The sequence below is a fragment of the Chelon labrosus genome (genome assembly GCF_963514085.1).
Source record: "Chelon labrosus genome assembly, chromosome: 15".
NCBI classification, from domain to species: Eukaryota; Metazoa; Chordata; class Actinopteri; order Mugiliformes; family Mugilidae; genus Chelon; species Chelon labrosus.
In genome coordinates, this window is record NC_140348.1 from 811,118 (window position 1) to 827,203 (window position 16,086).

At 39.0% G+C, this 16,086-nt stretch overlaps 1 protein-coding gene across 5 annotated transcripts in view; it reads right to left on the minus strand.

The window, feature by feature from the left end:
• Positions 1–3,814: 3,814 nt before the first annotated feature.
• Positions 3,815–16,086, minus strand: part of ltbp1 (latent transforming growth factor beta binding protein 1) — a 112,312-nt gene continuing 100,040 nt past the window's right edge. For 4 of the 5 annotated variants that reach the window (XM_084561606.1, XM_084561605.1, XM_084561604.1 and 1 more), the window contains 6 exons: positions 15,789–15,917; positions 12,415–12,555; positions 11,741–11,911; positions 10,467–10,628; positions 6,756–6,905; positions 3,815–6,668 (listed from right to left, as the gene is read on the minus strand). In XM_084561606.1, the coding sequence (XP_084417732.1) occupies positions 6,496–6,668; positions 6,756–6,905; positions 10,467–10,628; positions 11,741–11,911; positions 12,415–12,555; positions 15,789–15,917 (926 nt within the window). In that variant the 3' untranslated portion in view covers positions 3,815–6,495. The other variant, XM_084561607.1, reaches the window with a different exon arrangement.

Here is a 16,086-nt window from a genome sequence, read left to right on the forward strand (position 1 = left end):
TAGTAGCCGTCATCTTCTACCGCTTATCCGGGTCCGGGTCGCAGGGGCAACAGCTTCAGCAGGGAAGCCCAGACAGCCCTCTCCCCAGCCACTTCAGCCAGCTCCCTCCATCGTGTCCTGGGTCGGCCCCAAGGTCTCCTTCTGCCCTAGCCACCTCAACTGACTCCTCTTGATGTGGAGGAGCAGCGGTTCTACTCTGTCCAAGCTCCTTACCCGGCCACCCTGCGAAGAAAACTAATTTCGTTTTTTCAGATATCTGCAAGTCAGACATTTTGTACTAAATCATTTTAACCAATTCCCCTCACTACCACAGACATCCTCTTTGAATGCAATCCTAGAGGCACAGCCTGTGGTTAGGGGAATTATATCAAGGTTGTACACAAATATATTTGACATGGAAGGCTGTTCATTAACTATCATAAAGGAAAACTGGGAGAAGGATATGGGTGCAAATATTACAGATGGTCAGTGGTCTAACATACTTCAAAGAATTCATTCCACTTCAATTTGTGCAAGGCATAGTCTAATTCAGTTTAAGGTTGTGCACAGGCTCCACATGTCTAAGGTTAAGTTATCCAAAATTTACCCAGAGGTTAATCCTATTTGTGACAGATGTAGGCAAGCACCAGCTACTCTTTTCCACACATTTTGGTCATGCTCTAGTCTTACTTTATTCTGGTCCTCAATATTTGAAGTATATTCAGCAATCTCAGGTCTATATATTGATCCCTTCCTTTTATTGGTCCTTTTATTGGACTTTTTGGTGTACCAGCAGAAGAACTTCCTCTACAAAAGCCCCAATTAAATTGTATTGCCTACTCCTCACTTTTAGCTTGGCGACTTATTCTGTTAAATTGGAAAAATGACAAATCTCCTTCTTTTGGCAGATGGATGTTTTTCATGTTTTTCTTGAAGGTTGAAAAGATTAGATACACATTGAATGGATCAATGGGCAAGTTTGATGTAGTATGGCAGTCCTTTATTTCTTATGTGGAACAGCTGACAATGCTTGACTCTGTGTAATGTACCCTATATGTACATATAGGATAAGTGGGTAACTACTCTGTGGGCTTTTCTTGTGTCTTTAATTTTGTGTGTTTTGTTTTGTTCTGGTAGTGTCTTATATTTTCTTTGATTTTGTCCTTAATGTTTTTTTTTGTTTCTGTTTGAAAACTCAATAAAAATACACTGACCAAATAAAAAAGAAAACTAATTTCGGCTGCTTGTATTCGCGATCTTGCTCTTTCATGACCATAGGTGAGGGTTGGAACGTAGATCGACCAGTAAATTAAGAGCTTCACCTTTTGGCTTAGCTCTCTCTTCACCACGACCGACCGGTTAAGCATCCGCATCACTGCAGATGCCGTTCCGATCCACCTGTCGATCTCCTGCTCCCTCCTACCCCTTAGGGTCCAACCCCTCCCAAGGACTTGGGTTCCAGACCCGATGCTATGTGTCAAGGTGAGGCCAACTATATCTACTCGATAGCGCTCAACCTCTTCCACAAGCTCTGGCTCCTTCCCCGCCAGAGAGATGACATTCCATGTCCCAAAAGCCAGCTTCCATGACCGACGATCAGACCGCCAAGGCTCCCGCCTTGGTCTGCTCCACAATGCACCGGACCCTTCATGCTCCTCCTGCGGGTGGTGGACCTACAGGGAGGCAAGCCCATGTCTCCCGTTCGGGCTGGGCCCGGCCAGATCCAGGCCTGGCTCCAGGGTGGGGCCCCGGTAATCCTCCGGGCCGGGTACACGGACTCTTAGTGTTTTTCTTCATAAAGGGTCTTCTGAACCGTTCTTTGTCTGGCCCTTCACCTAAGACTAGTCTGCCTTGGGAGACCCTACCAGGGGCAAATTGCCCTGGACAGCATAGCTCCTAGGGTCATTAGGACACTCAAACTCCACCACCACGATAAGGTGACGGTTCAAGGAGTTTTTAGTAGCCATTAGTGTTATTTTTGAATAAAGAATCATTATTTTACACACACCAATCAGTCTCTGTGTCGCTTTCCTTTTCCCGGGAACTATTTTCTTCTGTTTTCCTCCCCTCATCCCCTGTTTAAGCATTCAGGAGGTAACAGTTACTCAGACTATCACTCTTTCATGGCCACTGCAAAAGGATCACTCTGGTCTAGCAACAAAACTAAATGTTTACAAGACAAAAATTATAATGAAAAGATTAAAGCATCTTCCTGCCTGTACCACCCAAAAGCTTAAGCAACTAGAAGCCATACTTCATGTACAGTATATGGGTAATTGTAGCTTATCTATTCTGGAAGCACCCTTAGTCTTGCAGGTGTGGTCAATTCTTATCAGAAACAAACACATTTTTTCATTTTGGGACGTGTTTCAACAAATACAGAGGAAAACAACAACAACAACAAAAACTCAAAAAGAATTGGATAGCCCCACAACCAATCAGAGCTATTTTGTTGTACACAAATTCAGTTCCAGTGAACTCCGATGACATGTATGACTATGTTGCTATTTATTCTTCTGTCCACCACCACATAAAGCCTGCCTTTTGAGTAAATATACTTAGTTAGATTCCACCACAGCAAAACACAACTAAAGGACAGAAATGTGACATATTAAAACACTAAGTAACACCAAGTACATTAAGGCATTAACATGTCAAATAATGTGTAAAACAACTTCAAACTATTTATATATAGGCCCTAAATGCAGACATGATGATCTTTTGAAGCTGTCGTCTCAATTACTTCAATATAACAAGTGACCTTAATGCATAAAAACTCGATTAAAGACTCTCTTTAGCCTGGACTTCTGGACTTGATGACTCTATGATGTGTCTACACGTTGGCTCTACTAAAAGCCACTGACAATGAAAACAGCAACAGTGGCCACAAAGAAGTCACACTGGCACCTTCCTTAAGGTTCCTAAAGGTCATAAAAGAGAACATGGTGACATTTTGAAGGAAACACATATAAACACATTTGATATTCTGTGGCAAGGCCACCTCCTCTGAAGACAACAATCCATGTATATCCATGCACTGCTTACAGATCACCTTCATGCACCGTGCAAAGCGGAGCCAAAATTTGGCAAAAATCCTTGGGCCCACCTTGTGCTAGCTCTAGTGATGCAGTTGAGGTGTGGTATTAAAGTTGTGTCTCCTTCCAGGCACAAAATATGAACATGATCCCTTTAACTTCATGGAGGCCAACCACTGCTGTCACTCTATGAATGTTCATTATGATAAGGATTTTGCAATACTGGAAGTAATCACTCCTGGCAATACTGTACATTTTCATTTTCTATAAGAATTAAGTAACTTACACATATCTAGCAAAATGATTATACATTATTAAAACATTAAAATGTAGCACTTTAGCATAATTTTATTTGAGCAAATTTTATTCTATTTCAGATTGTTAGCTTACTCAGCATTTTTATTTCGGTTTGATTCTTGAGAGATTTTGCGCATGTCTTTTTTTTTATTTATTTTTTTAATTTATGTGATTATGCTAGCCTGAAAGCTAGACCAACTTCAGGTGTAGGTTTCCTGACAGGCTGGCTCTCCTGTGTTGAGCAACGTATTTGTGAAGGGGTTATTTTGCTTCATCAATGTACTGTATATCTGTATATTCCTCACCGAACAGCATAAACTATGTGTAGTTTATACTGTATGAATGATGAAAGAAACTACAAGTCCACATTCCTTTGTTTTTAGCTTTTTTGGGGACTCATCACGTGTTATTTAAATGTAGGAATGAAAGCAGTCAAGAGCAGAACAAACTGCTAACACATCCCATTTTAAACAGTATAAACTGACAAGCAGCTTATGTTAAATATCACCATTTATAGTTTATTTTCAAGGAGTTTCATATACATTGTCATATGAATTCATAGAAAAAGCTGTTCAATCATGTACAAATTACGAATATATCAGCTGTTTTCTCAGCCACTCTTTTGTTAAAATGTACACAAGGTTCTTCTCTCCCATCTCTGTCCTATAGCAGCTTTGCAACCTGGCAAGACTGTGCAGTGAAACGCAGATTAGAAAAGTAGAAAAAATAAAATGATTAATTTCAGTCACTTCAAGACACAGAGGGAAAGGATACTAGATAACGCAACAGTCTTTTAGCTCTTTGTAAGAAAAATTAAACTTAGTTTTATCCCATGTTCCAGTCAACAAGTAGTCCTCTAAATTAATCAGACCACTGTTACAAAACAAAGACAAAACCCCACAAAAAGCTTATTTCAAAGACTACATTAGCAACTTTCTTTAGTTCAACAGATTGTGCTTATTACATAACTGTTATCTGTTATAACTGTTATAACTGTAATCACGTGGTGTAGAAACAAGCTTTTCTAAGTGGGTTGCTAGGGGGAAGTGAGGAAACAGACAGCTGGCCTCTTCACAATATTAAATATCCACAATCAGAAAAAAAGAGTGATCCCCCAATATGAGTCCATAGGGTTTGTCGTTACGTTAAATGAGGAAAAGCAGCCTCTTGTGATACACATAAAACTCTACTTTAAAAACAAAAAAACAAAGCAGTTTAGAAAAGCAACAACATCCATTTTATACAATTGTGTGTTTCTGTGTCCCACATATAGGCACCACATAGTAGATTGAGCTGAATTTTCATCTCAAACTAATTACTCATTTACTGTGTATTTCTATACAGTGCAGAACATATGGGCAAGTGTGTTTGTGTGTTTCTGTATCCATGTTGTATTTCTATGCTTTGAAGGACCAAATTAAAGTTATGTTTGAAGACATACCAGCTGATTTACACTTCTTTAACACTGTGAAAGATGTTGGGTTTCAATTCAGCATTTAAGTAATGTTAGTGATCATGTACTCTTGACTTAAAATAACTAACTTAAAATAACTCATCTGGGTCTCCATCAAATGTTGAAACAGATTAAAGAAAGTATTGTCCATTCTGACAATATATAAAACATATAGAAGAAGTGATATATTGTTACTCATGGAGCATAATGACATTTCCTAAGGATTCTTTAAATCTTTGATTCCTGAACATACAGGCATGCTAGCAACAGGGTTAGGGATGGAAATATTGGCTAAACAGTCCAACAGCTTACTTTGGCAATATCTCACCTATTGGGTGGATTCTTGTGAAATATATCATGAAATACTGAGATATCATGTACCCTTTGACTCTGATGGTCCCACTGACCTTGACTTTAGCACCACCACAAGGTTCACACTTGTGGTTTTGATTGTCTCCACAAAAGCAAGTCTGTTTCTTTAGGGATGGAACTGTGAGAACTTTTTCTAGCACCATCAGCAGGTTAAACTCAAGCGGCAGCTTCTGGGGCTCAAAAATTAAACCAACATGCACGCAGCAAGTTCCTTCAATGGCTACTTGAGGCTGGATCCAAAAGTGAGTCAGTCGTCATTGATCTCAGTATTAAAACTGTGAAATTAACACCAAAAATAAACATGTCTTATGACAAGTATATAAAAAAAGATTTTTTAAGTCGTTTTTAAGTTTTAAAGGAACGTTTAGTATTTCTTAAACTGACATACAGCCAAAAAAAAAGAATAGTGAGTTTCATGTACATGTTTTTTTTGATAGCAATTTTCTTTTAAATGAAAGGGCAAACATTATTAGGCTTTTATAATACACCCAAAATATCAATTAAAGCACAGATTGGACTAATAACATTAATCATGACTGGTTCCACCAAAACTTCAATATTTAAAATTTTTTAAAATTATAGACAGACAGACACAGACTGGTATATGTTTTTGGCTTCTTGATAGACTCCTAACATTCATGTGCTCAACACTGCCACTCTGCGTCTTCATGCAGAAACACAACACACTAGATGTGTGATGAGACAAACATCTTACTTATGTCCTCTGATTTCTGTGGTTTATTGTCTAAAGTGAATTTTTAGCTAATAATCATGATGCGTTTTCTGTCAGTCATTACCCATTCGAGCTACAGGACCAGTTCATTTTCAAAAAGTTTCAATATTTCTTATATTTCAATATTTCTCTTAGTTAAATATTTAGGAAGACATGTAAAATATCCACACTGGAAAACCACTAAAAGGAAGAAAATATGACAAACGTAATATAACAAGTGCTGTTAAAAAAAAAAAGAAAATCCATAGTGATGTGAACCAGAACTGACAGTGGTAAAAGGGCAAAGTGGATGGACATTTGAATACATTTTTAAGAAAGGGATTAAGATTGAAATTGGGATTAAAGGGGCAGTATTAAACTTTTGGAGGTTTAATTTAGATTCTGCGCAAAGAGTGCCTGATTTTCACCCTCCCGGTCAATGTTAATGGTCACCTGTGCAGAGTTCTGGGATGTGGCAGTGCTGCTGGATGCTATAGCGTCTGCCAAAGCAGGGAGTTCAACTTTAAGGTTGCTGCTGATGATCTGACAGTGAGTGTAGTCAGTGTACATCCTCACATGTATAGTATTACAAGCTTGTGCATGTGGTTTGGGTGTCTCATGGTTGCCCTGCCAGTGTACATTCATGCTCACTGTGTGTGTACGGATGTTTGGTGTGTTTCTGCTTCCACGCAGTAGTTGGGTTTGTCAGAAGCCCTGAAGCCTGGCAGACACACACACTGATAGGAGCCCACTGTGTTGATGCACTTTGCATTTTTACACAGTGACATACGGTTGTTCAGTTCTGAACACTCATTCACATCTGCGGACAGAAAGGGAGAAAAATTAGATGCTTTAATATTTTGTGTCTTTTTCTTTGTCATGGTTGTGTGTGTGACTGCTCTCCTACCAATGCAGGCCATGAGGGACAGGTCAAGGGTGTATCCATCAAAGCAGTCGCAGGTGTAACCCTCCTGAACCCGGACACATCGACCATTCTCACAGCCGTTTAGAATCCCACACTCCTCTGCTCGCAATCCCTCAAATGCCTTGTATGGACCTGTAGCACAAAAACAGAGTGTACCACTCTGACATCTGCAAGCCACAGGTTTAAGATGTTTGTATGATTGACAAAGACACAGCACTAACACTATTGCTGGACAACAACGGCAGCAGAGGAAAGGAGCACTTGTCCTGTGAGGGCAAAGGCTTTAGAAATGAGACACACCTCCCAAGAAAGACCAGGAGGGGGAAAAAGAGAGGTAAAGACATAATATGAAGTAAAAGGCCCTTATTTGTGATGCCATTCTAAAACTGCATTCTGTAGCAGAGATCATATGTAGTCACAAGTGATCTGATCATATAAATGTAGAATACTAATGATCATAAATAAATTTGCCCCTTCTAACTGCATAACTGTAGTGCAGGTTACAAACAAAAACAAACGAATTGTTTTTTTTTTAATCTACCGTTGCTTATGTGTTTTCAATGGACAGAGTTAAAGATTATTGAAAAATATGATCCTCCAATTTGGGCAATGCGTCAGTTGTAAAATGTCACTAGTTATTATGTTTTTGTTGTTAATTTTTGATCAGCTTTTCAATTTAAATCAAATGAAACAACTGCCTATAATAAAGGAATCACCAGGTTTTTATTTTTTCATAATTAACATTAATTTTGTGGCAGTTGACTTGACATCCATGGGTACATGTCAAACAGTATCCACTAGCAGCTAATTCCGCATATTTTATTTCAGTTCAAGGTATAGGTCACAGGTAACTAAATTTTGTTGAAATCTTAATAGTCACATTTTTTCTATTATCAATAGCTGTGATAGCACTGAGGTTCCTATATCCCTAGCAAGTGTCTAAATGTTGTTTTTGGGAAGGAAGTGTAAATGTGATCTACTAATCTTTAGACTGGTGGGACATACAGAGTTTTGGAAGCAGATGATAGACAGTATTGAAGGCTACACAGAGAAGGAGGAAAGTCAAAAAACTGGCCTTGGACAGTTTGTAACCTCACCATTAGTGTCTAATTCAATTCAATTCAATTCAATTTTATTTATATAGCGTCAATAACAATACAAATCGTCTCAAGACGCTTTACAAAAACCCGGCCTGAAACCCCCAGAGCAAGCCTGAAGGCAACGGTGGCAAGGAAAAACTCCCTTTTAACAGGAAGAAACCTCGAGCAGAACCCAGCTCATATGGAGGGACCCATCTGCCTAAGGCCAGCCGGGTACAGACAGAAGAAAGAGAGAAGAGAACAGCAAGATAAACATACATCTGTCATAGATACACATATCTGTAATTGTACTGAGAAGAAGACAGATGAGTATCTAAGAGGGCCCTTTGCCTTCGGAGGAAAAGGTTTCCTTTCTAACATTTCAATTCACCAAACAGCCTAAAATACAAGCGTCTCTGTTAATATTGAATTTCCTGACCTCAAGTGCTTTCTCATGTGTTTACCTCTGCAGTACTATCAAGTCTTGAATTTCCAATTTAAAATTTATTGAGATGATATATGTTATATAAATAAAACTGAACTAAACCAGACAGCTGGGATAGGCTCCAGCCCCCCTGCGACCCTTCACAGGACAAGCAGGGTGAATGAAAAAAAAAAAAAAAAAAAAGAGGACTAGCCAACTTCTGGACTACCATCCTTTAGAAACGTTCCCATTCTAACATGCTCTCTTGTCACAAGATGGCAGCAAAGTACTGTAAAATGAGTCAGTGTTTCCTAACTGATAAAGTGAACACAGACCATCTGCTATCTGAACAAGGTCTAAAATGTGATGACTAGATAACTGGCTTTGAGCATCTGTCTCGTGTGGGCTGTTCCCAATTTACCATGGTTAGTATCTACCAGTGTTTCAAGGAAGCATAACCAGTGACATCTCTAATGTCTCTGTAATGTCAGTGAAGCAGCAGCAAGGTAATGGGGCCTAGGCTCACCCATGAACAGCCTCTTTCAGCATGATAACAGTTATTCCAGACTGGTCTGAGGAAATTGTGAGTTCAAGGTGCTGACTTCACCTCCAAAGTCACTGCAACATTTTGGTCTGTCTGACCTTTATCAGGCTTAAATCTTTCAAGATCAAAAAGTATAAATGAACAATAAATAAATAAAAGAAACAACAAACCATTGCACACAAGCACACTGAGACAGCCAAATATTCAGATATATCCTACACCATAGAGTGATGTCAAATATATTCATCTCATTATATTATTTAAACAAATCAAAAGCGAACGTCAATAGTGACAAGATTTGCATACTGGGACTTGATGTCATTAAATACATCTACTCTGTAATGGCACTAAATAGCCATATATTAAGTATGTCCAGTCGTGTAAATAAATATCATATTTCATCAGTGAATTTACACTGTAACATTTATTGTTATAAATTTATTTAACCCTCAGGCATCATTAGGCACATTTTTATCCATTTGGACAAAAGTGTCCTCTTCACTTGACTGTGTAAGTGCATGTGGCACTCTCTCAGTAAGAGAAGGGGCCCATGTACAAAAACTAATGAAATAACATTTTATGCATAGGCCCTAAAATGGCCCTTTTTTGGGCTTCTTTCTAAAGTGTAGTTGCTTATTTGGGCCTGTTCCCAGATCCATAATAAGTTGTCAAGCATATTTTCTATATGTTATTTAAACATAGGAGTTCGCCTGTTCCCTCTGTCCTTCCCCTTTCCCCATACACACAGGAGGCAGAGCATGGCAATCTGTTTTTTTCTGATTAGGACGTTTAAACGAAAATACGCGGAACTGATGGTGGACTTTAGGAGAGTTTTTGAGGAACCAATGCCCGGGACAAAGTTGGCGGAATACGGGAAGAAATATAACAAAGACTGGGAGAAAGAGAAAGCTCCTGAAGCTCAAGGGGGAGAAAAATAAATAAACATGCGTACCGTGGAAACAGTTTTGCAAAACTGTGCACAGTTTACCAGTTTGTCCACATGGACGTAAATTGACAATCTGTACCCACAGTTTAAAACCCGTCCCCACGGAATGTAAAACTGTGCACACACTATTTATTTTTCTCTCCCCGGAACCTGGGGATGGGGGGTTCACAGGCCTGGTTGCTTATTTGTCTCGCGAGATCTGGCAACACTGAATCTTGATCATATCCAAGTCTGATTTGAAAAAGTGCCCCAGCTTCCCAACATTAGCTTTATGAATTTTTTTTTTTTTCATAAAAAACAAGAGTGATTTCAAGTAATGAAACTGGCATTAAAGGGTTAAAATCCTCAAAATGGCGAAATCTTTAGTAGTTCTGTAAATTGCTGAAGTGGTTTAAGAGATTTATGCAGAAAAAAGCACAAAAAATATTAATCAGTTAAGTTTTTATAGCAGTTTCTTGGATGTGGACTTAATGACTGAAGAGGGTAGTAAATTAAACTGATGCCTTAGGGTTAATATGGGTGTTACTTCTGGAAAGCTGCCATGTTTGCTCTTGTGTACTGTAGTGTGGTGGCTGCTTCCTTATACCACAACCTGGCTAAGCTTCATATATTACAACTGCAAGTGTAAGAGTGCCTTAGACTTCTTGTTAGAAGGATACACGTATAAAAGGATGCAGGGAATAAAAATAGAAATACTCACGCTCTTCATCCTCATAAAAGGGTGGGACAGGCCGCTGCTCAGGTGAGGGCAAATAGTCAGGGCTCACTTCATATTCATGAACAGGACCGGCTACAAGGGCATCGTGACCGTATGGCCGCTGCCCCCCACTCAAAGGAAGGTTACACATGTTTGCGTAGTCCACTGAGAACGACAAATGGAAATACAATGAGGGTGACAGAGAAGGAGAAAAGAATCACCAAATAAGAAAAGTCAGGAGCTGCTAAGTGCAGTAATAATTAGGATATAAGAATATTTAAGATAACTAGATGATCGCAAGCGATCATAAATGGGTCCATGCCGTGGCGAAGTCGTCCCCGAGCGCGATGCAGAGGCATAGGATTGAACACGGCCTGAAAGGCCTGAAAAGTGTCTGTGGAGGAATCCTTTGGCTGACAAATGAATGAGAGTCAGGCGGGTCGGAAGCCCTCTACAGGCTGAATTTCACGAAACTTGGCATGATTGTACGCAAGCATATTATAATAACGGTTGCCAAGTTTCATAAGGATTGAGTGAATACTTCAAAAGTTATAGGCCTTAAAGTCATATGAAATGTTTCCGTGTCATGTGTAGCGCCCCCTGTAGACGTAATGTCACGCAACTTGATGGGCGTCTACACAATATGTTACAGATTGTGTATTGGAATGGGCGTGGCCTAGCCCATTAGAACCAGGACTATATAAGGAATCAGAGGTAGAAAGATTTGTTTCTGGGGCACACGGTTCTCGAGATATGAGGCAAAGCGTAAATTGGCTTATTATAGCGCCACCTAGCTGTAGACATCTGTATTGACACCTTGGCAAAGTGGAATGGCAGGACTTCTACTAAGTTACCAGGTTTGATGCCTTTTGCCCTTGCAGTTTGTCCTGGGCAGACATTTGTATGTACGCAGAAAATTAAGGCGAAGGCGAAGAAGAATAAAAATCGCAACAAAATCAATAGGGTTTTGTTTGAATTTTACTGTTGGCACTAAATATTTTGTTTACTGTGAGTTATCTGGCTCGTCTTTTTGTTGGTTGCCTCACATAAATCTGTGATCTAATGATAGAAATTTAACAGTTATGAAGGAGAGAAGCCTGTTCTCTTGTTTGAACTTCCCGTCCAGAGTCCAAGCTTGATGCTCAACAGCCTGTTTAAATGACAGAGTTGATTTGTGTAAGTGCTACAGTGACGCTCTTCAAGTGTATTTGCAGAATGTGTGTTTCACTGATGGGCTGTATTGTCTAAGTTTGTGCTACAGAGTGTGTCGTATGCACCTGTGTTTCTAAGCGGACAGAGGGCACAGTCCATGCCCCAGGCTTCTCCGTATAAACAGCAGCACTCTGTGTATGTGGTCTTCCTGTCAGGACCCAGTGGCTCGGTGCATGTCAGGCTTTCTGTTACTGTCTGCCAACAGACGCCCTGGTAGTCGGTCTGTTCATGTTGCTCTGCAAACACACAGCATTACTAGATGTGCGACTAGATGCAGTCGGTAGACTGAACTGTCATTTATAACTAACAGAAATAAGTATGTTTAATACACAAAAACGGAGTCAGTCTTTAGAATCATAATTACTTGTTGGACATAAAATGGCATCACCATTTTTTTTCTATTAGACACTATAGCAAAAAAAAAAAACATGTATAAAAAGAAAGATGCCAGTGACCATAATTTAAATTCTAATCAGTGAACTTGGACTCAAGAACTCCAGTGATTTGTGTCCACTTTGATAATTTTTCAAACCTCTCTGAAGTTGTTCCTGAGATATTATGTTCACAAGAACGAGTTGACAAAACAGAAAAAAAACCAAAAAAAAAAACGTAACAGTATGTAACAGAATACATTAGTGTTACTTAAGATAAGATACGATAAGATAAGATAATCAGGACGGAAGGACCCAGGGAGAACTTTCTAATAATACAACTTCTGGGTGCTTAAAATAAAACTTACCAGCCAACTCAGGAACAAAGACACAGTGGTTACTGGTGGGATCCAACACCATGGGATGTGTACAGAAACACATGTATGAGCCATCTGTGTTTAAACACTGTCCACCAACACACACCGACTCATCCAGACACTCATCGATGTCTAAAAGAAAGAAAAGCAGAGGACTTTATGCCAGATTAACTTGGACCAGTGCATTCACACTCACATAATAATGATTAGTTTAGTTTAGTTTATTTTGTTTATTTCCATGTACAAAATGCATTAATCACAGAGGAGAAGATACACTGTACCAGATTTAGCAAATAGCTAATTTCCATCTGCAGTCCCAGCTCTAATCTATACTTTATTGAACCTACACAGGGAAATATTTTTTCAACATTTGGCCCATTCATTCACTCAACACAGTAGTGTGTACTCTCCATTATTTATATTGATCAAATAACATTTGTTTTCTCTATTAGTTCTCTTTCTGTTAGTTGCTTCCTGAGGGCACCTAAGCCATGGAATGAACCTGTGACCCTTTGGTCCCAAACTGCTTCTCTAACCACTACCCCACAACTCCGTCCCCATGTGGAAACATGTCTGGTGAGGGAAGATTTTTTCCTAGCATGGCAACAGATTGTGTTCCAACATAGATCTGCTGGGCCAATCAAAATGTATGGACTAGCTTTATGCTGTAGAAGTATTTTTTGTCTGTATCAGTTGAAACAAGTGCCATAATAAAATCCAAATGGTGTATTACCATACTTATATTCTGATAAGAACTGAGTCAAATTTTGTGTGAATGTAGCTCAAACGTGCAGCCTCATCTTATCCACTGGATGGTCCACCACACTCTGCTGTGCATGTGTGTGTAGACCAATCTCCATGCTAAAGAGCACACTTCTGCAGCTCTTTATATATCCATAAAGACTGGCGATTGGCTGTCCCGACACAACTGTCCCGAACACAGCAAAATAAGAAGAAAATAAGAAAATAGAGGCAGAGGACAGGGTCCCAGGAGATAAGTACACTACCATACACTGTATATATATAGTCAATATATCCTTTTGTTTTGTCTAGAGTATGCATACCACAAAAAAGTCATGTTAATATTTTCTATACCGCTTTTGATTTTTTAAAGTCAACTAATATGTGGTGAAAGTCGAGTTGGCGTCGACTAGTTGATGACATCACACATAAAAAATACAGTAGAAAGTAATGCTTTGTAACAATGAAATCTATGTTCTTGACCTGAATTGTAGGGTTTCACACAAAAGATGCTATGAGGCTTTTCTGCAAGGTAATTGAAGCTTGAACCCACATAAACACCATAAACACCGTCAGTCTGACACTTCTAATATGCGACTCTCGCTCAGCCAAAAGAGAAAAAAACACAACAATAAAAAAACATGCTCTACAACCACAGCAACAATGTCAACTAATAGAACACAACAGAACGGAACATAAACACATGTGCTTATCAATACTGTGTGCTGCAGATATGTATAGCCTATATTAATCAGCGTTTAATAGTACTTCACAGCGTGTTGTAAAATAATATCCTCCTGACTACCAGGAGAAAAAATATTGTCTAATCACAATTCTTTAAATTCCCCAATCTTTGACTTCCGAACAATATTCAGATGTCATTTTAGACTTCATCACACAAAGTTTGTCATCTGAATTTATGTTTTTATTATTTATTTTTTTTTTTTCTGAAAGAAACATCTGAAAATCTGCCTGCGAGTGCGGTGCACGAGTGTTGGTTGCTGTAAATTCCAGATGTAGGCTTCTTCTGGTTTCATTACGGGGAAATAAGGCTGTTTATTTGTTTTTCTTTTGTTCCACATTTATAAGTCAAATTAACAGAAAGAAAATTAAGTCTAATATTTTCTTTGTCTTTTTCATTTTAGAATAAAAGAAAAGTTTCCTTTGTTAACTTTTCAGTGTTTGGATTTAAAAATAAAAATCAAATAACAGTACTTTTTCCCGTTTTCGTTGATGTTTTTGAAATATGAAAAACTGCATCACCATTTACCCAAACTTACTAATTTCTCCTTTCTTTGTGTATTAATGCGATTTTGCTTGATTATTCAATTAGGTGGGACATTTATCCAAAGTGTGTCGTTGTGTCAGCTTTTAGAGCATCTAAAAAGCTGGTCACCTAACCTGGAGTTAAGGGGGCATATTGCTCAACAGTTTACCATTTTACCAGCTATGTATTTTTGGGAGCCTACACAGCTAATGCTTCCATTCAATGTCAAAATGAAACATTCCTAAATTCCAAGTTTGAAGCATTGTACAACTTGCAGAATTAAAATGGCTGAGCTGAAAAAATTCTTAACTGCTTAACATCAGTAATGCTTAACAAACCACATCGACAAAAAGATAAACAAGGTATCACCAGAGAGACCAAGTAGAGCCAGTGCGCAACAGATACTTTAAAGGAACAGTATGTAGGATTGTGGCCAAAACTGGCCAAAACTGGTACTGCAATCACTTTCAAAATACTGTAGAACGGTGTATCCCCTCAGCCTCCCCCCTGACTCGAGGTTGCCAGCTAAGCTGCAGGATCCAGCAGGAACGTAGGCTGCTACAAGGAGCTTCCAATGGCAAGTGACGAGTTCTACACAGTAAGTTTTTTTTTCTGTTAATAAAGTTTATGCTTCATGAGAGATGTTTTGCGAAGTAATTATGTATCGCAAAAATTTACTAATGGCGATTAGCCAAATATTACGTAAAGATGTACTGTGATACCACATTTCAGTCGGAACATAGATTGTTTTCATACCCTGCTAGTGGTGTGATATAAAGCTTTTTATGAACGCATTTAGCACGGGCGACCATGGAAAATCCACTGTCTATATGTGCGGAAGCACGGGGCTTTTAGCCTATACCAACAAACATGGTAGAATATAGCATCCAAAAGTCGAGGGTCAATTCCATGCCATTCCGGACTTTGTCACGACGTATTTCAGATTCATAACGAGGTCTTTTAGGTTTAGTAACGTTATACATGTTTTATCCGACACGTTCGTAGCTGTAGCTGTGGTAACTGGAGCAGAGCTGGCAACCCGGAAGACGAAACTCTACTGACTTCGTGATTAGTAGATAGCTTGAGGGTGGCGCCTCAGGCCAAAACACAACATGACAACATCAACATCAGTTGAGGGCTGCAACTTTCACTTTTAAATGACAATATCCTGGCCGGACCACTGTTGTCAGTTATATAAGTATTTGAAATGAACATGATTTCTTCATGTCTAGTGACATATCAGGGCCATTTTATGATTAATTGAAATACATTTCTTACATACTGTTCCTTTAAACTTCAGTAACATACAGTTTCTCTCACAAACATATTCTTTCTTTTAGGTGTGTATCACCCTGACCTCTGCACTCCATTTTGACAGCATCGTAGTCGTGTCCAGTCTTACAGTAGCACTCGTAGCTGCCCTTGGTATCCAGACAGTAGCCTCCTTTACATACCTCCTGCCCAAATAGTGTGCATTCATCTGCATCTGCAAACCAGCAAAGTGATATTGTTTCAGTATAAACCCAATACTTAGACAAGGTTAAGGGTGTACCCCACACTTCATACATACATACATACATCCATCCATCCATACATACATACATACATACATGCGTACCAAGAAGATACATAAAACAGCTGAACATCTTAGGCAT